Raw genomic sequence first — 22136 nt, forward strand, 5'->3', positions numbered from 1 at the left:
AACCGTCCGGTTTTGCGAGCTCAGGATTTCGACCGAGAGTTCACGGTCCAGAGTAATGCGAGTGATCGAGGCCTAGGTGCTGTTAAATGTCAGAGGGATGACGAAGGTAATGAACATCCCGTGCTCTACTTGAGCCGAAAATTGAGTTCTCGACAGATGGCGTACTGCGCTTCAGAAAGGGAATGCGCTTGCATTGTGTGGGCCATTCATAAGTTGCAGTCTTATCTCAGAGGCGTCAAATTCAGCGTAGATACGGACCGTTATTCACTTGCCTGGCTGCAAACCGCGACATCAAAGAACAGTCGCCTTCTGAGGTGGAGCTTGATTTTTAGGTAATATCTTTTCGACATTAAGGATAGGAAGGGCCATTTTGAGTGGAAACGCTGACGCGCTTAGCCGCTCTTTCTAAGTGATTCTGGGGTGCTCTTCCCAATGTCTCAAAATTGATATTTGAGTTTTTTTTCTTTTTCGTGCAACTATTTGTGTAATTGAGTAATGTAGCACGTTTGGCTTCTCAGCATAAGTGAGTCTTGAGAATTTTGAGTGTCAGCTTTTCGTAAAAGCTAGTAGTGAAAGTTTGTGTACCAACCCTCTTTTGGCCTGGTTTGCTCGGAGGCGGCCGAGTGCTTGCTCTGCATGTGGTTGAGTTTCAGAGAAGCCGCAGAATTTGGGTTGCAACTGACCAGACAATGCTTCAAGCGAAGACGAGCTTTGGGCATTCAACGGTGGCGAATTACGTCGACCCTTCGAGCAGCAGCGGTGGCTGCTACCCTCCGTTTCTCCACTGGCGAGGGAGGAGGCTGTTATGACTGGCAGTCGGGGGCGATGCGCTGACCATGAGAATCGGCGGGCGAGGCGTTCTCACACTGCTAAAACACCTGCATCCTTCCACGACACGGAATTCCTGGGACGGCGAGTGACCAACAATGGGCAGAATCTCGGCCTCAAAGTCTGGGACGGCAAAGCCGGAGACAATGGGCCACCTGGGCTTGGCTTGGTACGCTGCCGAAGCCACCTGAAGGGTATGTTTGGACGGGAGTCTCCGCAAACCTTGTTCTGCCCTTCGGGGAAGAACTGCAGGAGCAAGCACGTTCTGCCTTCGGGGAAAGAACTGCAGGAGCAAGCGCGTTCTGCCTTCGGGGAAAGAATCGTAGGAGCAAGCACGTTCTGCCTTCGCGGAAAGAATCGGAAGGAAAGAACCTGTTGTCCTGCTTCCCCCACCTGCGTGCCGTCAACCGCCGGACCCTTGCTGCTTCAAGTGTGCAACGACCCCTCAGCGACAGTGAAATGGACTGTTCCATGGTGGGAGGTGTCGTGTGTGTGATTGGTGGTCATCAAGAAGGAGGAGCGAAACTGAGGGGTTAAAACGACGGTGCTGAATGAGAAATGGGGCTCTGAGCCCTCGGTAACAGGCTCATCCAATTCGCTCGTCGCTGAATTCTGCCCTTGTAACGATGTAATTGAGTGTACGAAAAGTGTCAGTAAACTTGTTATTGTTTTCCCATCTTGCTAGCATCAGTTCCTCAACCCGGAGACTCGACTACGCTACCAAACGGAGTCCGGGTACGACGCTGCCCTATCGTAGCAACAACCTGGTTGCCGAGAAGGGATGGATTCAAATACCCAGGCACGACACCGTCATTGACAAGAATAGAAAGCCCGCAACTCACACTCGGGAGCGCAGCACTGTAGACATTAATATTATGTATGAGTTCTCCGAGAGCCCGCGACTTGGGAGGAAAGTTTGCGGTGAGGAAAGATGCATCGACCTACTGAAAAAATGAAGCTACTGGCAAATGCATACTTGTTTTTCTGAAGGAAATCATTGTAGTTGAAAAAGTGAAATGACTAACACAATATTTGCAGATTGCTTCAAATTTACAAATAATCCATCCTCGCTCTTGGATCGGCTCCTGGTGAGGTCAGATGGTAGAGCTACAAACCTGGAAAGGCATTACATCTGGGTTCGAATACCCAACAAGACGAATTTTTCTTTCACTGATAAGCTTTTCTCTAGAGACTTCGCGACAAGTTCGTGTTACTAACAGGGTGATTTCAGTCTTTGGTGAACCATAGCACTGAGGTACCAAGAAGTGTATAGAGCATTTAATAGGCATCGATTAAAACAATTAGTTACGTGTTATGGTGAAATCCTTATATGCCTGATCAAACGCGGAAATGGACCGTCCGCGTCAACAGCACTGATGCAAAAATCATCACGTGATGACACCACCCTATTACGTCACTGTGTCGTCACATAATGTGACATCACATGATGACGCCATCAGATGACATCGTTCCTTTGTCAAAGGTGGGCCGATCCCAGAGGCACTGCAAAACCACTTAAGGTGCAGAAAGCTTCCAATGCCTCCGATCGCGGGGGCAGTGCTAAGCCACGCCGAGTACAGAAAACTATCGGGTGGCGGGATCAGTACGATCGACTGAAAAAAAGAGATGGCTTTCGCCTTCTAGTCGTCTTAGGCAAATACATAGGGGTCCGAGTGGCTTTTTATACATATACTTATTACGCTTTTCGCAGGTTCATCGGCTGACGAAGGAGCGGAGCACAGCGATCTCGAGGAGGACCCGCGGACTCCTTTCGCCGGCACACCTCTGAATGAAAACGCGAATCGGCTGTCTTCCAGCCTCACGTCGAAGTCGTTGTCCAAGGCGGTGCCCATTCCGTCCTCCGGCGCTAAGCGTTCTCACGACCACGGCGTGTACGCTGCCACACACAGCGGAAGAGACAACATTCGATCGGGCCGCACCAAGCATTCGGCCTCCGTGGACCACACGTTAATGCCCGGTGATACACAGAAACTCAAGAAGAGGCTCAGGCAGTCGTCGGCCGAAGGGCCTGTCACCCCGTTTGCCAGGGAGCGCACACAAGATCGGCAGGAGTATCGCGTCGTAGGCAGCGACGTTTAACGCGTTATTGCTCGTTTGTAGTCGAGGATAGCTCTTTGAAAGGAAGGTCTTCATTTATGACAGCTTTTACTGCGAACAGCGGCCATCGCCTATAAGAAGGGTCCATCATGCTCTAGTTGTAATAAGTCGGGACAGCTGGTTTCGAATGACATTCTTGTTTATTAGCGCGAAAATTGGTTTTCGACTAAAGGACTAATGCTAGATTTGCAACATCCTGTATCAACATCTGACTCGCGATGTTAAAACAGGATCGACGCGACTAAGCATGAGCAGAGGCGTCCGTTACGGGTGTGCTGGGAAAGCGCTCCACCCCCGCCCCGTTCACCTTTGTCGCATGCTCAGCAGCTCTCTTAGCAGCTGCATTGTGTTCAAGACAGGTCTGCAATGATCCTTGCTTAGCAATTGTCCTTGTTATTGCTTAGCGCCGCGGAGAGTGTTACGAAGCTTATCACCGGCTGCTTTAGATCCTGTCAAAGCATATCGATTACCGAGAGTAAGTGCTTATAGTGAAGATATATTGTGGACAAGGATGAAGGGGACGTAAAAGAGTGGCGCTACCTTAGCACTACATGGGGACTCTTGCGTGCGTTTGCTGCTCAGTGCAACGTGGATGCTTCTTGAGGTTGCGGCGAGTTCTTTCAAAGAACTGGGAGCGCGGGACCAAGGACAACGGACGAGGGACAACCGCGCAACACGAAGTATGATATTCTGACAAGCGCCTTGACGTGCGATTGACATGATAATCGTTTTGACAGGCGCATTTTGTGAATGAATGTGTTCTTCGAACGAGTAATGAAAGCAGTTGTTAGTGAGCGTTCGTGTTGCGCGGTTTTCCTCGAAAATGAATTACCAATTATCCCACCTATCCATCTTATTGCGGGGAGTCTTACAGCATTGCGCAGGAATGCAGATGGCACTGCAGTTCTTTCAGAGATTTTGATGGAGGACGCAGGCTCTCTAGGTCTCACGGGAGTCTCTAAACGCATTCCTAAATCTGGAGGCTATAACGACTAGTAGCAGGAATTGAGGGAATGGAGGCAATTAACTTGTGCAAATAGTATATTTGGTCACTTCAGTAGGTACTGTGTCATGGGTCGTCATATAATGTGGCTGACATGTTTTCATCATCGTCGTCAGTCTGAATACGCCCACTGCAAGCCAAAGGCCTCTCCCATATTTCTCCAGTTTACCCGGTCCTTTGCGAACTGTGGCCCCGGTGTGCCCGCACTCTTCTTAATCTCATGAACCCACATAACTTTCTGCTATCCATTGCCACGTTGTTTTTTCTTCGAATCCAGCCCTTACTGACTGTCGCTTACCTGCCTTTTAATTACATGTCGTGCCCATGCCCATTTCTTCTTTTTGATTACGACTAATATGTCATTAACCCGCGCTGCTTCTCTGACCCACTCTGCTCTCTACCCTCCCCTTAACGTTCAGCTATCATTTTCCTTTCTATGATTCTGTGTTGTCCTCAGTGTAAATCGGTGACGTGTTCTTTTTATTTTGGGATGTGTATTTCTCACGTCGAATTTGTAAGCGTTGGTGTACGCCATTGCAGAATCACAAGCTTTCCGGGGTCCATCATACCATCCCCAAGAAGGAAAGCCTATACAGTTTGTTAAAAAGCAAATGAACTGCCAGAGAGAACAGCATACTAATTTCAAAGGGAATAGCAAATTAGTGTTTAGGCACCGATAAGGCTTCTCATTCAGATAGTTTTGTTCAAATAAAACAGTAGGACTCCATATTTTCAGGCAGTCACGGACTCGATACTAGCTGAAAGCTTTCATTCGTCATCGTTGCTGTTATTGTCATATCGAGTAGGGCTTTTAATTGCGAAGTCCTGGTGTGCATACAGCGTACGCACCATAATTTAAAGCGTATAGATCGCTATCCAGGCCCCTGCTTTACTTTTACTGCACTTGTTGGTCATTTGTAAGTGCCAGGTGTGTGGAGCAAGAAAAAAAAAAGCCCGCAAGCCGTCCTGATAAACACAGCTGGCCGTGCATACTCGAATAAAGCCCCATTGAAATCGCGAAGAAGCAATATTGCCTAAATATTAAGAATTCTTATCTCGGGGCCAAGTTTGGTGTTAATGTTCAAATTCATATAAACAAATAGTTATGTTAAGAATAAAACGTGTTGTCTCGCAAAAGAAGCTTCCTTGTGGTGACTGTAGTATAGGTAGGGTTTGTAGTGTTGAATCATGCGACAGCATGATCTTGATCATGTGTGAATACGCCACAGTGCCGTGGTGCGATAAGAGACGTGCATGGACCGAAGTTTGACGCTGAATGCGCCACATGTCTTCTATAGACCTACTCCATGTTTGTAAACAGCGGTAGGCGCCGTCGACATACTGAGGCGCTTGTAGCGACGTCGCGGCGAGTAGGCTCCGCCCAGCCCAAAGCTCGCCGCCGCCCTCTATGATCACGTGACAACTGGCGCAGCAGCTGCAAAGCTGCCTCCGAGCACCGCGCGTCGGGGCGCCTCCCGCGTGTTTACAAGGGACGGCCGGGCGGCCGCGACAGAGGAAGTTTTCGTCGCCCCAACAAGGACTCTGAAATGAATATATAAAAACTATGTTGACATGCAACTCTACCTCTGATGACCTCACCATAAAATCAGGTATCTCGGCGCCACGAATGTGACTGATTCGCGAAATGCCACTGACGTTGCTGTAGTCTAGGTCACACTTGTACATTTTAATTTGGTAACTAATGCAAGAACGGGCCTCCCAGCCCCGCAAGATGCTCTTTGCTGCCGTATGAAAATGCACGGAGTAACATTACGAACAGGTCCATAATCGTAGACAAATTTGCAGGGTTAGTTACCCATTTAAAAGTGAAGGGCGATCTCGGTGACACTTTAAAGCGATACAGCTGTGATGATGTATTAAACAATTACTACATGTCATGGACAAGGCTGCTACATATCTGTCAGGTTTACCAACCGCGGGTCGCAGCTCTGGCCGTAAGCTGTAGTCGATACCGCGAAGGCCCTACAGCACGTAAACAGACTCGGAACATTTCAAGCTTGCAGTTCGCCTGTGGGGTATGACAGACATAGAAACGTCTTAGTGTATCGCAGCCAGAACAGCCATGTCAAAGCCGTGTCCAATGCATGTGTCATCGCAGTCTCATATAGTTTGGAAAAGTGTAGCCGTGCTTTCGATCGCTGCTGCGCTAGTGAACCGAGCCACACCTTTAGTTCACGCGAATATTACAAAATCCTTTTGACTCCTCTGACTTCCACATTTGTCAGTCGTGGTGAGTTCTCCGCATATTACAAAGCTACCACACCGCTTACGTGGGTAAACAAGCTTCCAATGGCTCCTCACAAGGCTATGCCAAAAGATGTTGCGCGGGACGTTATAATGACACAGTTTTGACAAAACGAGCCACGCAAACCGCTCAATTTTTGTCACATAACCGATGAGCCGGCGTCGCAGACGAGTTCTCATGCTTAACAGCTGCGGCCAATTTCTTGCGACTGTGTTCGTAAAAAAAAAGCGGACAGAAGCTTATTCCGCCTCTTTTGCGCCTTTGTGCGTAAGTAACCGCAACGTATCGCGTCGGTACACCGTTTTTTCTTCTTTGCGCAACGGCACACAGCGCGCGTACCCGCGAAAACACGGCAGCAACTGCAGTGGGTACAGCGGTTTTTGCCTACCGCGCGAAACTAAACGCCCGACGACAGTACCACCGCATTTTCGTGACGTATATCCGGTGGAAATTATCTATATCTTCACAGTCAGGCAGAAGATTCTTGCGATTTATGTTTGCGAATCAGTCGTCGCTAAGCAACGCACCAATAGACTTGAAGCTCGAACTGCGCAATCGAAATTCGTATTTTGTATTACACATACCTGAACCTCAATAATATCAACATGGCGCTGCGAGTAATGAATGAATGCACAGACTAACTAACTAACTAACTAACTAACTAACTAACTAACTAACTAACTAACTAACTAACTAACTAACTAACTAACTAACTAACTAACTAACTAACTAACTAACTAACTAACTAACTAACTAACTAACTAACTAACTAACTAACTAACTAACTAACTAACTAACTAACTACAACTAACTAACTAACTAACTATCGGTCAAGCATTTTCCTTTTTATATGTACACATATGTCACTCACGTACTTGGTGATCTGCTGTGGCCGTAATCCGTTAGAAACATACAAAGCAGACTGAGATAGATGCGCCAATGAAAGGTGTTACTTTATTATGCAAGGGACTGGCGTGTTCCTGAGGTGAATATTGTACGTCGGAAGAAAACAGCTGCAATCAAGGTAACAGTAACAACCAAGATTATTGCATGTACAAAGTACCCGTTGCTTTGTTTGCGCTTACCACTACTTTCAGAGGAGGTCTTCCTTACTTCTCAAATCATTTATTTACTCCGTTATGAGCTTCATGAATGCCATTGAATAAAATTACATGAAGGAAATGAAAAAAAAGACTTACAGGACGCTTAAGCTTCTCCTCCAAGTGTGGAACTCCAATAGCGTAACCGGACCCTCTTCGCATCGCCTCCTCATTCACTTGCCATTCTTCTCAGTGGGCACTTAAACCGTGCCGCGAGGAAAGGAACGCCTGTGAGCGTTACATTCGCTGTTGTAAACTCTCTTGGGTGCCCAGTTGCTAAGTGCCTACTACGCCTATATGCATCATCTTGCGAAGTGGCGAATTGCTCACTACGCGTTCATAAAGCAATACGCACACCAAAGCATTCGCACACTTTGTTGATGTTGTGGCTGATGATGATGATGATCGATTGTGGCTGAGATCTCTGTAATGGGTGGGCCTTTAAATCACCCACTTGTTGCGCAATTCACGTGGTGTGCGATTCACTAGGAGTGCCTAGTGCGATTCTGCCGTGCAAAATTACATCTGTTAACACTTGCACCACATGAGGCCTGTCCAAGGTTTTTCCCGAAGCAGCACTGGCGTGGCTCTGTGGTAGAACTGCCCCGGAGAGCCATCTGGTTTCTATTCCGGCGGGAACCCTGATTCTTGTTCTTTGCATCGATCTGCACTGACGATTTTATATGAATGTAGATGTACTTCAGCGCTACGATGTGTCAGTTGCATCGCGCCTTCGCATTTTTCTCCCTCACATAACCACGCACATGTCCGAGATTCTTCTCGTCAAAATACTTGGAGGTAAAAATTGCTGGGAGAGTTCGTAACTTATTGCTAAGTAATGAAGCGCTAATGGACAAGCCACCGGACAAAAGGAAAAGAAGGCGACTACACAGACACTTTTGTTGTCGCTTGTCGCCCTAATTATTATTTACTTGTGGCTCGTTTTTTAGCTCTTTTGTGTTTAGCATTGCGAGAATACGTTGCCGACGAAAATATTCGCGTAATTTTTGAGTTTTCGTGCATTGCCACAATATCATTGTGAGGCACGTCGTAGTGGGAGGATTGGGGATTAATTTTGACCACCTGCGGTTCTTTAACGTACAGGGGGGATGGAAAGAAACGCGAACAGCGCGGCGCGCTCTTTTCATCGTGATCTGACCTTGGTGGCAATAAAACAATGCCAGAGTTGTCCTCGGTTGTATCATAGATACCTCTAGTTGCTTTTTATTACCATCCAGGGTACAACCGCTTGAAAAGAAATGCGAAACAGCAGTACAAGCCACACTGTTCGCGTTTCTTTCCATCGCCCCTATACAATTAAATCTAAGGGACGAGAATGCTGTGGTCTTACGTCGAAGTGAACACCACATTGTGTACGCATTCAAGCTGCGCTTGACGTGGACCGTCATGTTCACAGCAATTGAAGTGCCGCAGTCTTACGTGCCACGCCATGCTTACTTACGGCCACCGGATAATTGCTCACCGAACGGCAAAAATGAATCTACGCAGAACATTCCCACTGGTAGTGGTAGATACGAATGGTATCACTCTTCTAACACACCAGCGAGGTGTCCACTTCAGTTCACGGTGGGATGCATTGTTAATGAAGTTCACGGTGGGATGTATTTTTACACTACGAGGTAGTCTCGACTCCACACGTCAAGTAGTTCCAGCATGGGCTTGTACAGGATTTCGTAGACTCGGAAGCCGAGCACGAAGTCCAGGTGAGAGAAGTTAGGGTCCGGCACTACGTAGTCGTAGACCAGCACGTGCCACAAGTTGGCACGGAGGGCGGCCACGTCTTCTGGTGGCGCCAGGTAGTCGGCCAGGCTGGAGAACATGGCCACAGGAACCCTGACGCGCGACAAGTCGTAAGTGGGTGCCACGGGCTGCGATGAAAAGGAAAAAAAAAAAAAAAACAGGCAAGATTTCCTGCTCCTGTGCATAATGCACTGAGGGCGATTGCGTGTTTACGATTGAAGGTGAAAACTTCAGCGCAAACTAAGACGGACCACACAGAGAGACAAGCACTGGCGCTGAGCGAGTGCTTTTCTAATCTTTTTCTGGTCCGTCTTGGTTTGCGCTTAATATCTCACCTAGAAAGTTATGTACTAACTAGGCTCAACCGAATTTTTATTGGCGTGCGCATCAGGCAGTTAAACAGTCACCGGAAGGAGGCGTCGACAAGACCAGAAGCACTTGCAGAAAAGAAACGTGTAAACGCACTCGCTTTTTTTTTTGATGAACACGTGAACTAAGCTACACACGCCAAGAATCGAATAGGAGCTGAGTTCGGTCTATCGATCGATAAATAAATAAATAAATAAATAAATAAATAAATAAATAAATAAATAAATAAATAAATAAATAAATATAAACCGCTTTTATTCACTTTTCATCATACAGTACAGGAGAAAAAGCTGAAATTGCAGCAACCCCACTGAATTCATATACCTAAAGGTCATGTGTTCTGAGTTGAAGCGCGATGTTTGGTGTTAGTTTCTCTGTGTGCTTCTGTTCTGTCGCTTTGCTTCAACTTAGCACCGAGGTAAAGGAAACGGTAATACTGGTGGCATTATGTTTCGAAGCGCGAAGCAGTGACCTGTAGCAGAATCGATGCGGTGACACTCACGTGACCGTAGCGCTCGAGGTTTCCCCATACGCCGTAGCTGTACTTGCGGAATTGCTTCGCTCTCCTAATCTGCACTCGCGGAGAACGAGGATAAAGAAAAAAAAAACACGTTAGGAAAGAGAAGGCAACTGAGGTTTATTCATTTCCATGGCTGGACTACAGTAGAAGTGCACGAGTAGAAAGTACGAAGCGTGGAATTTAGAGATAAGTGCAGTTTCGGAGAGAATGAGTTGTTGAACTTAAAGGGACACTAAAGGAAAATATTAAGTCGACGTTGATTGTCGAAATAGCGGTCCCGAAACCTTGTAGTTGTACTTTTGTGTCAAGGAAGTGCTTATTTTGAAATAAAATCACGTTTTAGTGGTCCGCATCGCATTAGCGCACTTCAAATCACCCGCCTGAAAGGGGTTTTTCTCACGTCACTGTTGCCGTGCCCAAAGTTGCCCGCCTTTATTGCGCGGCGGTGTGACCTGGCGGCGTGCACCATTCGGGCATACAGCAACATCACATGCATGCGGCATTTTGTCGAACTTTCTGTCAGATCGACTTGCACGAGAGCGCAAAACAAACGCGGCAGTACGTGATACCGAAACTACCATTGAGACGCGACCTCGTGAGCGAAGCAAGGCGCCGGGCGAAGCGCAGTTCGGCGAAAACGGAACGTTTGAACCACGTGCGCCGATCCCCATGGCAACGCCAAAGAGTTTCTTTTGTCCATGAATCAAACAGAAACAAACAAGCAGCATTTTATTACGTATTTTGATGCACGGAAGGTTCTTTTTTTATTGCAGCTGGTTTGATTACGAGAGATTAATTGTAGTCGGACTCCCTCCCGTCATCGGGATCATTTCCGAAATGTGCCGCTCGTGGCACTCATCGCGTGGTACATTTAGCTTAATTTCTCGGTAAGTGCTGTTGATAATATTGCCGTTTTAGAGGTTGTCCTACATTGAGCTTTCACTCTCACATAAATTGTTATTTGCCTTCACTGTCCCTTTAAGACTCAGCGTAGGTCAGTATTCCGGCTAGGGATCTCTATACAGAGCATGCGCAGGTAAGTTAAGTGCATCGACTCAGAATTATCGCTTATCCTGTACATAAACGAAGATACAGATGGACTTTGCAAAACACGCAATTCTGGGCCTTCCGCTGGTCCTGTGACGGCGTGTTTGAAGCAATGAAGCAAACAGCGTTGTTGGAAATAGGTTGACCAATAGGGCGAAAATTATGAAGAAAGCTTGCTACATAGAAGTTTAACACAAGAGAGGTGAAGACGAAAGTGGCAGGGTATCACGGGGAACGTAGAGCGAGGAAGATGAATTGGAACTGGACAAATAAACCAGTCAAGAAGACGACGGACAAGGCAGAGAAGTGTTACTAGACAACGATTTGACTAACAACTGTCTGCCACAGTTGCTAGTCCAGTCGTTGTGTGTGCCACTTCACTCCCTTGTCTGTCGTCTTCTCGACTGGTTTATTCATTCAGCGTTATGTACCAACTGACCCAGACTTCAACGTTACTGCAGGGAGTCGGAGGGCCAGGAGTTTCATTCATTCATTCACAAAACTTTATTGAGAGTCCTGAAGCCCGGTCTCTTCAGACCGAGGCGGGCCGCGTCCACGTCGGCACCTTCAGGCCGAGCCTTAGGGCGTCATCGTGAACCCTCTGGACAGCTCGTAGTTGATCCTGATATGAACAGCTGGAGATCATCTTCTGCCAGTGAAGCCATTTTTCTTACTCGCGCCGTGTATTACAGTTACTGATGCTACAAAAACACTAAGAGCACATGGACGCAATAGAAATGTGATAGTGATGAAAAACACAGAAATTACGCCATATTGCACAAAGCCTATTGGCCTGATGCACTTTCTAGTCCTAAATTTTAGCGAATGCACTCGGTGATCGTTCATGCCGTGTGAAGGGCATACCTGAAAGAAGTGCTCCATGTTCTTCTGAGAAGCGCCAGAAGGGTAATGGGACATATACACCGGTAATCTTGTCTCCATGAAATGAAAGAGACAGAACAGAAGAGAATGGCACATTTGAATTTACTTCATCGACAGAGTACAATTACACTAAATCATAGAACATGGTACACTAGTTCATGCACCCTTATGGCTGAATCGTGAAAGAACTTGAATGCTTGAAAAGCTACACAAGATCCCCAAGCGTTATATCAATTTGTCTTCTTACGAACGCTAGCATGCTTAAGCTGCGCAATTATGATCTCTGACAGTGCACTAATTTTCTTCACAAAGGCTCTAGAAAAATGCGAAATCTAATGTAGTAAGCAATCGTAAGATTTCGAAGATAGATCGCGTTACTTAGTTGCTTAAGTTCAATACTGTCATTCCCTCGAGACCAAGGCTTGGGGCAGTAAAGCGTACGCAGACAATACAGAGAATACTCTTTAGGGAAAAACAAGAAATAATCATAATAGGGCAGAGCCTAGATTATTCAGTTCGTATGTGATTCGGTGACTCTCACTTCTAGGGGAAGTGTCTTCTTGGCAGAACGCTTGTTTCTGTGCTCTCTGAATTTTTAGTGAAACCTTCGCTTTTTCGAGGTGCCTCGCCTCCCCGTCTTGCGGTCATGGACGCGGAGCAGGCCAGAGGCCCGTCTGGCCAGAAGTCACCGTGGCCGTCAATCGCAAGGAAGCGAGTTGGCTCTCCCAGTGACACTGAGGACACCGAGCTGTACTCTATGTCAGAAGACGACACATCAGACGACAGCTTCATACCCGTCCGGGGTAAGAGGGCGAAGAGGAAGATCATCAACGCACCGCCTTCGACGCCTGCGAGTACAGCGACTATGCAGTCAAGGCCTGCGCGCTGGCCGCATGTCATCATCTTCATGCCGGAGGATCCCTCAAGCAACCTACGACTGCTGAACAGGCAAGCCCTATCCGTTATTCTGGAACGTGCGGTGCCGGATCAAATTAAAGACATCAGAATTAATCCACGGAAGAACATCCTTGCCATAGACGTGAACAACGTGAGTGCTCTGGGGCAGCTTCAACAAATGACGGAGCTAGGCGGCATTAAAATGCGCCCCTTTATCCCGATGGATGATACATCTATAGCCGGTGTAATTTACGACATCGACATTGCCATTCCCAGTGCTGACTTACCTACCCTCATCAAGCCGGCAAACGAGGGCATTGTCATTACGCAAGTGCGTCGCCTTGGGAATACGCGCTGCGTAAAATTGATCTTCAAGGGGGATTGCATACAATCCCACGTGAAAGTCGGACATTTCCGCCATCCGGTTCGGCCATTCATACAGAAGCCGCTTCAGTGTCATCAGTGCTTCAGGCTAGGACACGTCAGAGGCGTGTGCCCCAACTCGCTACTCTGTCCCCGTTGCGCTGAACCTCATGCAGAAGACACCTGCCGTGCCACTACTCTGAAATGTGCCAACTGCAGCGGTCCTCACGCTGCCTCGTCGAAAGACTGTCCTCGCATCAAGAAGGAGCGTGAGGTTCTCAAGCAAATGGTTCGAGACAACTCGACCCACAGGGAGGCAGCCGAAGTTGTCAAGCGTCGGCGTCGACGTCGGCGTCATTGTACATCTTCTAAGAACGCGCATGCCCAATATGATAGTGCCCACTCCGTGGCGGCACCACTCAGTCGCGCCGCGAAAGTGCCCACCAGTTCCACGAAGGCAGCGGATAAGCATCTTCCTCCAGAGGAATGGCCTACGCTTCCGACCCGGCCCCTTGACAAGGAACCTCGGAAGGTCGCCGCTCCACCGGAGCCATCTCCGGTCATGGATGGTATACCTAAAACAGATCGTCAAGTCATTTCGGTGCTGCGTTCCCTCATGGGAGCCATCCGAGCGATATTAGAGGACATGGGAACAACATCAGCTCGAAGCGCACTTAGAGTGCTGGACGCCTTAAGCCCAGTGCTTGAATCTCTCGAATAGAAAGATGGCTACCCACACCTCATCCTTCCGTCAAGAAGTCAAATCAGCGTCCATCATTCAATGGAACGCCAGAGGGCTTAAATCACCCCTTTCAGATTTTCGTCAGTTTGTGTATAGTAATGTGTTTCCACTGATCGTCATTTGTGAGCCCAATTTGTCGAAACCAACCAGATTGTCAGGGTACGAAGCTGTCATGTCTTCAACAAACGGTGCGTGCAGCAAGATCATCGTTTTTGTTCGTCGTGAACTCACCTATGTGGTGCAACCAATTGCGCCTCACGATGACAATCAATATGTATGCATCACCGTTAAAAAGCACACACTCCTGTTCACTCTCATAGGCGTGTATATATCGCCTTCAAGCAATTTCGATTCACGAAGATTAGCGGATATCTTGAGTGTTTGTCCTGCTCCATGGGTTATCATAGGAGATTTCAATGCGCACCACCCTGCATGGGGAAGTCCAAGGACAAATGCAAGAGGCACGAAGATTAGCAAGCGCCGCCTACCACTATGGCCTTACTCTCCTGAATGATGGTTGCCCCACTTTTCTTCGAGGCGTGACATACGGGAAGCTGCCTCGACCTTGCTTTTGTCTCTAACTCTCTCGCCAGATGTGTCAGTGGTTTCCAGATGTTGAGACACACGGGAGTGATCACATTCCCATCTACCTTAGCATCAAAGGCTTGTCAAGAGCTGGTCTACGGAGGACCATTCGAGCGACTCAATGGACCACCTTCAAATCTGACATGGAAGATGCTTGCAGCGAGGGCCTACAATCTGGGGTTACAGCAAACAATTCAGAGTACAATGCAAAAGGCCACTCGCACGTTGACAATCTCTTCCACGCGAAACGATTTCGACATAGAGTTGGAACGACTTCGAGCACTGCGGCGCCGGGCGGAGCGTCGATATCGGCGCACGAATCAATTCACGACCTTAGGGCAGCCAGGAGGATGCAAAAGAAGATTCAGCGTCGCATGGATAAATTAACGTCGGAACGTTGGACAAGGTTTTGCCAGACGCTAGACCCCCGCAAGCCACTCTCCCACATTTGGAAAACTGTGCAAGGTCTGCGTTGCCTTCCGGAGCAACGTTTTCCATTCAAAGCGCTCGCACTCTTTGAAGGGCGGCAAGACATCGATGTCGCAGAAGATTTTTGTGCGCGGATCGCCAACCAAACGACTCGTCCAGATTCTCCAGCCCGAGGTGACGTCCCCCATTCCCGTGACTGCCGCATGGACCTCCCTTTCACAATGGAGGAGCTCGAGGCGGCACTAGCTCTCTGCAGGCGTTCTACCACTCCGGGTCCAGATGGTATTCCATATCGAGCCTTGTGCAACCTGGGAGGAGCCGCGAGGAGAGAATTGCTGAGCCTCTACAACTCCTCATGGCAGGATGGCAATGTTCCCGACGACTGGAAAGTAAGCCGTTTGGTGCCTCTCTTGAAGCAGGGTAAATCGCCCCTCGAACTCGCCTCGTACCGCCCAATTGCACTAGCCAGCTGCGTAGGAAAGATGATGGAAAGAATGATCCTTGGCCGCCTTGAGTGGTATCTTGAACACTACAAGATTTACCCAAATTCCATGGCTGGTTTGCGACGTGAGCGCTCTTCCATCGACAATGTAGTTGATCTCGTTTCGTATGTTCAGCACGAAAAGTCCCGTAAGCGACTATCTGCAGCTTTGTTCCTAGATGTGAAAGGTGCATACGATAACGTATTACATGAGGCTATTCTCGATGCACTTGCGGCGGTTGGCCTCGGTGGTCGAATTTTTCGTGGATTGCAAGTTACCTGGCTGCAAGGTCATTCTTTGTGTTAACAGACGATGGCCCAACTACACGACGCTATACCTCAGGGGCGTTCCTCAAGGCGGAGTTCTCAGCCCGACGCTATTCAACCTCGCACTTATTGGGCTTGCTGACTACTTGCCAACTACCATCAAGGTTTCAATATACGCAGACGACATCTGTGTCTGGACTTCGGCAGTCACACGTCCTCAGATACGTGCGCGGCTTCAAAGAGCAGCAACTTTGACAGCTAGGTACTTGTGTAAACAAGGTCTCAGCATATCACCAGAAAAATGCGCACTGGTGGCATTCACTCGGAAACTAATGAACCTTATGTCATCTCAATCAACGGGCGGGCCCATTCCTTATGCCAGAACTCACAGGTTTCTTGGCGTAATCATCGACAGGGACCTATGTTGGAGCCCGCACGTGGCCTACCTGAAGCAGCGCCTGACAGCAATTTCCCAGTTATTCAAGTTCTTGGCAGGAAAGGACGTGGGGGATGTCAGTAGACGCAATGCTGGAACTCTACAGAGCGCTCTTCTCGGTTTTCTTAGATATAGCCTGCCCGTGCTGAGTAATACTTGTAAGACCAATATTCGTGTTCTGCAGGCAGTACAAGCTCAAGCACTCAGAGCGTGCCTTCGTTTGCCCAGGTGTACGTCAATAGAGGCAACTATTGCGATTGCTCGTGAGCATCCAATGCAAACTCACATTACGGTGGAAGTCCTGAGAACGCACATCAGACATTTTGCACGTGCTCCCTGTCATCACCTTGCAACACTGCCTTCAGAGAGGCGCCACGCATCATTTTCTAAAACTATCGTCAAGTACAACGACAAACTTCCCTCGGGCTTCACCACTGCATCTAAACCACCGATGCCCCCCCTTGGTGTTTTATTCGACCCACAGTTCAACTCAGTGTACCAGGGATCCGGAAAAAATCTGAGCTGTCGTCACCTGTGTTTAAACAACTGTCTCTGCTTCTTTTGTACGAGAAGTATGCGGACAGTGTACATATATATACAGATGGTTCCACAAACATCCAGTGTTCGTCCGGTGCGGTGGTTGTCCCAGCAAGAGCTATTACCATCAGCTTTAGGACCGACCACTCCACGACGTCGACAGCTGCGGAACTAGCTGCTCTGCGCGCTGCACTTTGTTTGGTTAATCGGGACCACCTCAACATTGGTCTATCTTCAGCGACTCAAAGGCAGCCCTACAATCTGTGCTATCTGCTCTGCGTCGCGGGCCATATGAACAGCTCGTTTTTGAAATTCGAGGTCTTCTCCACACTTCATATGAGAAAGGGCACCACGTGACGTTTCAATGGCTGCCAAGTCACTGCGGCGTCATAGGGAACGAACAGGCCGATAATGCCGCTCGGACAGCTCATGAAAGCACACAGGAAGATACCATCCCACTTTCAAGGTCTGACGCTGCCAGCAGTCTTCGAGGCCTTGCACAGGAGATCACGCTCGCTCTATGGTGCCCACCAAGCAGCCAAACCAACCGGACTAATCGTCAACGCCACCTGTCCTCTTTGATGCATATCTGTATGCCAACTGGACTCCGCCGAAGAGAGGCCACACTGCTTTATCGCTTGTGGCTAGGGGTGGCATTTACGAAATCCTATTCCTTTCGAATTGGAATGACCGACAACGCTCTCTGCGATGCCTGTCGTTGCGAGGAGACGCTACACCACGTCCTGTGCGACTGTCCGGCATATAATGCTCAGAGACAGTCATTGGCGTCCGTTCTAGCGCGCCTTGATAGTAGACCAATGTCTGTTCAAACAATACTTGCATGTTGTCAACAGAAGACATCACAACTGAAGGCGACGAAGGCACTGCTGAGGTTTTTGAGAGCGACGAACTTGGCCAAGCGCCTGTGACAGAAATGTCGCGTACCACGCAGGAGTGACCAACTACCACGCAAGAGTGACCGACTGTTTCTGTGTGTGCTATGCTACCACGCAAGAGTGACCGACTGATTCTATGTGTGCTGTGTCATGTGCTATCTTTCTATCTTTCTCTCTCTCTCTCTTTCCTCTCCATCTTTAAATCTCCCCCACCCTGTCCCCATGTGTAGGGTAGCAAACCGGTTGTCCTATACTGGTTAACCTCCCTGCCTTTCCTTCTCTACTATTTCTTCTCTCTCTCTCACTTCTAGGTAAAGTTCTAGTGCCTCCCTGACTCAATACATTGTAGACATCGACTGGTATTCGTTATTTCAAAAAAATATCCTTTATCATGCTGATAAAGTGACCAGTTACACACAGTATATAGCAATCACAATAAAAAACCTCGTGTGCGCCACTGCAGAGACCACGTAAACGCTACTTTATTGCAGAACATAACGTAGGTTTCACGTTTTTTTTTATGCCGTAAGTACTACAAGGGCACCCCAGGGAAATTCTCGCCATCGCTGTCACCTAGATCTCAGTTCCTCAGGACTCAATGTTGTTGTCATATCATGTCATGCCGTCACCAGGACGTTTCGTGTGAGGTGCGAGTGTGGTTATGTAATTGTATGTGTGGTGCGGCATATGTTGTGTGTACGAAGGGAACCTTGGAACGGGTTCATGGTAAAAGCATTGCGGATTGTTACGTGCTGTCTTCCTGAGGCCCCAATGTCAGAGTATCGACATTAGGGCCTCGCTGAGGTGTAGCAGTAGTAGTAATAGAAACATTATTTATAGAAAATGTCCTGGCAGGTGCCAGCGCCCCCACAATATACATTTATATACATGTACGGAACGACACGGCAACGGGGAAAAAAAAAACCCGCCGACAGTGTCCATATAAGTGCTACCGCAAAAAAAAAAAGAACGAACTTTGTGAACGTCTACTTTTTCTCGTAGATTGAGGCAGCGCCGCTGTAGACGACTCAGTTGACCTGATGCAAATAAGCAGCCGTACGTGTTATATGTTATTAGGCCATACAGCCGTAGTATGTCACCCCCTCCTTGAGATTGAGATTATTAAATTGCTTTGCCGAATTTTTAACGTGACGTTGCACAATGGGTTCATTTTCGAAGTTTACTAACACACTAAAAGCAAGAATGCTACATGACATCAAATTTCCCGGTTGACAAATTTGCCGGTTGTCAAGAAAGGTAGTTTCAACTTTGAGCAACGAGTATATTCGTAGCAGAAATCGAGGCAGTGGTGAATTCTAGGCATGTGTCTCTGCTGATGCTAAATAACTTGCACTTCTTACACCCGCTTATTTTTTTACACTTAAGCAACTCACAGCCCTTCCTCACCTTAAAGTTCCTTTATCTTCAGGGAATCGTACGGACACAGTGCTTTTTTGGAGAGACTGGTAGGGCAGGCTAACCGCTACCTGGAACCACTGGTACAAAGACTACCTGCTATCTCTTAGAAGTGCGCACTTAGGACACATACATCAACGAGAAATAACTTGGTATTTGTAATATGCCATGACAAAGTAGCGATCGCATTCTGAAAATGGGAACGATTTGTAAGATATATGAAAGTACTAATGGGCACGCATGCAGAATTCGTTTAGCAAACAGAACAAAGATTACGAAACAGATACAACTTGTTTCTCCGCTATAATTATGTGAGTTACATTATCTAGCCGGAGGGTGTTGGAAATTTTGGGCGGAATGGACGGGAAGACGAAGAAGAAGAGTAGTGGAGGGAAGGCTTAACGTATATGGACTGCTTTGTGTACGCCATGCTAGGACGGTGTTGCGCAGAGTGCCAATAAACGCTGCGGAAGGATTTTCCCACTCACATATTAGTAATCGTTATTGGGAGATGTCTTCACCGTCCCCATGCTACCCTGGTGACCAAGGGCTTCATGGAATCCTGTAGTAGTAGTAGTAGTAGTAGTAGTAGTAGTAGTAGTAGTAGTAGTAGTAGTAGTAGTAGTAGTAATAGTAGTAGTAGTAGTAGTAGTAGTAGTAGTAGTAGTAGTAGTAGTAGTAGTAGTAGTAGTTGTTGTTGTTGTTGTTGTTGCCGTTGTTGTAGTGATGGCAGTATTAGCAGATTATAACAACTACACGCTTTTGACCCGCTCGCTCACCACATTCAGCTGGGCGTGGTTGACGCCAAGGAAGTGGAACCCGGGCGTGGAGCACAGGTAGCGCATGTGCGTTGTCGTGTCGCACGTCGTGTACGAGGCGTACCGTAGGCTAGGCTCGCGCACCAACACTCGGCCGCGGTTCAGCTTCACCAGGGCCGCCTGCGACGAAGGCAGGAACGAGTTTGTGCGCAGCAGTTTTGCGACCAGTGGACATATGCATGGGCTGCTGCTCGTTACAAAGCAGGGCGTGAACACACACACACACACACACACACACACACACACACACACACACACACACACACACACACACACACACACACACACACACACACACACACACACACACACACACACACACACACACACACACACACACACACACACACACACACACACACACACACACACACATATGAGCACAACATGTGCACACACGTGCGCACGACACGCACACACGTATGAACGGAATGTGCACACTCACGCGCGCACAGTACACACACACACTGCACACGTACATGCAGACACTTGCACTATGCGGACACTTGCACACATGTGTTAACACAACATGCAAAGACACGCCCACACACTTACACAAATCTGGCTTGCTCAAGATTTAGCAAGCACTGAGATCGGGCTAGTTGGTACTGATCCATAGCTTCATAAACGCGAAAGACACGTGTCGCGGTCGAAGAACCCAGGACAAGAGTTATTTTCAACTAAGATTTTAATGCGTGGAAACACTCAATATATAGGTGTAGCCACCAGAAGGAAAGGAAAGGCAGAAAAGTTGAACAACATACAAACAACCAACGATATAAAAAGACACACTATTACAGAGCAGCGTCCTCTCGTGCTAACACGTGTCAAGAGCGTATGCACCAGCAAACGATTGAGTGATGAAAAACGTAGTACACATCACCCCGATTGCCTTAGCAATAAGGCTGTCAATAGTGTTCTGGTGCAATACAGGTTTATTTATTTATTTTATAATGAAAACACTGGGCTACAAGCGGTGCTCGTCGTAATAGTAGCAGCAGGAAAAGGACGGGCGCGGGTAGCGTTGCAGCAGGAACACGGGCTAGGCCTCGCGCAGGGCTGGCGATGTGGCTGCAGCGCTGGACATTCCTCTTCACTACAATTCGTCCCCCGTCGGAAAGGAGCCATCCTGGCGACTCATGGTGAACTTATTACGAGCGGATCGTAATAGGGCTTCAGTCGCTGTACGTGAACAGTTTCACGACCCCGAAAGCGTTGGTCCGTAGATGGTGTGACTGGTTCGACAATATAGTTCACAGGTGACGTCTGCGCAACAACACGGTAGGGTCCCTCATACTTGGAAACAAGCTTGGAGGAGAGACCAGTAGGGACAGCTGGAACCCAAAGCCACACAAGGGAGTCCGGAAGAAAGTGAGGATACGGGTGGTCATCGTCGCGCCGAGATTTTTGTCTCCATTGGTCGACGGTTGTGAACGACCGGGCGAGCTGACGGCATTCCTCGGCGCGGCGGGCAACTTCAGAGATGGGTGTAGATTCGGAGGCATCGGGTCGGTACGGCAGATTGGTATCAAGTGTGGTCGAGGGTTCTCGGCCATATACGAGGAAAAATGGTGAAAAGCCTGTAGTCGCCTGTGGAGCAGTGTTGTAGGCGTACGTCACAAAGGGCAAAATTAGGTCCCAGTCAGAGTGATCCGAGGCAACATACTTAGAGATCATGTCGCCAAGGGTGCGGTTGAATCTTTCCGTCAAGCCATTAGTTTGAGGATGGTAGGCGGTAGTAGTAAGATGAACGATACGACATTCGGCAAGGAGTGCGTTCACGACTTCGGAAAGGAACACATGTCCCCTGTCGCTCAGAAGTTCGCGCGGTGCGCCGTGACGGAGAATGATGTTCCGCAGGAGGAAAGACGATATGTCGCGGGCCGTGGCAGCAGGCAGAGCGGCTGTTTCTGCGTATCGCGTCAGGTGGTCAACGGCGACAACTACCCAGCGGTTTCCAGAAGCCGTGCACGGAAGGGGCCCATACAGGTCAATGCCAATGCGGTCGAAGGGCCTGGCCGGGCAAGGGATTGGCTGGAGCGGACCAGAGGCGTGCTGATGAGCAGCTTTGCGTCGTTGGCACTGTGGGCAGGACTGAATGTACTTGCGCACAAAGGTGTACATGCCTCGCCAATGAAACCTGCAGGAAAGGCGGGCGTATGTTTTGAAGATGCCCGCATGTGCGCACTGTGGGTCAGCGTGGAAGGCTGAACATATTTTTGCACGAAGATGGCGAGGTATGACCAGTAACCACTTGCGGCCGTCAGACGTGTAGTTCCGGCGATAGAGGAGACCATCGCGGATTTCAAAGTGGGAAGCTTGACGGTGCAATGCTCGAGAAACTGAAGAAAAAGTGGACGGGTCGGAAAGAAATC

The 22136-nt window shown here is 48.4% G+C and overlaps 2 protein-coding genes across 2 annotated transcripts in view; one reads left to right on the plus strand and one right to left on the minus strand.

The window, feature by feature from the left end:
• The window catches only part of LOC119403627 (bestrophin-3-like), an 81976-nt gene extending 77055 nt beyond the window's left edge, over nt 1–4921 (plus strand). Inside the window, exon 13 of the mRNA XM_049418376.1 lies at nt 2540–4921. Coding sequence (XP_049274333.1) covers nt 2540–2928 — 389 coding nt within the window. The 3' untranslated portion in view covers nt 2929–4921. The remainder of the gene's footprint in view (nt 1–2539) is intronic.
• Nucleotides 4922–8886: 3965 nt separating this feature from the next.
• Nucleotides 8887–22136, minus strand: part of LOC119403628 (gastric triacylglycerol lipase-like) — a 36092-nt gene continuing 22842 nt past the window's right edge. Inside the window, exons 6-8 of the mRNA XM_049418377.1 lie at nt 19723–19881; nt 9948–10016; nt 8887–9204 (exon numbers count right to left, since the gene is read on the minus strand). Of these exons, the coding sequence (XP_049274334.1) occupies nt 8944–9204; nt 9948–10016; nt 19723–19881 (489 nt within the window). The 3' untranslated portion in view covers nt 8887–8943. The remainder of the gene's footprint in view (nt 9205–9947; nt 10017–19722; nt 19882–22136) is intronic.

This window comes from Rhipicephalus sanguineus, chromosome 8, assembly GCF_013339695.2.
Source record: "Rhipicephalus sanguineus isolate Rsan-2018 chromosome 8, BIME_Rsan_1.4, whole genome shotgun sequence".
Classification (NCBI taxonomy): domain Eukaryota; kingdom Metazoa; phylum Arthropoda; class Arachnida; order Ixodida; family Ixodidae; genus Rhipicephalus; species Rhipicephalus sanguineus.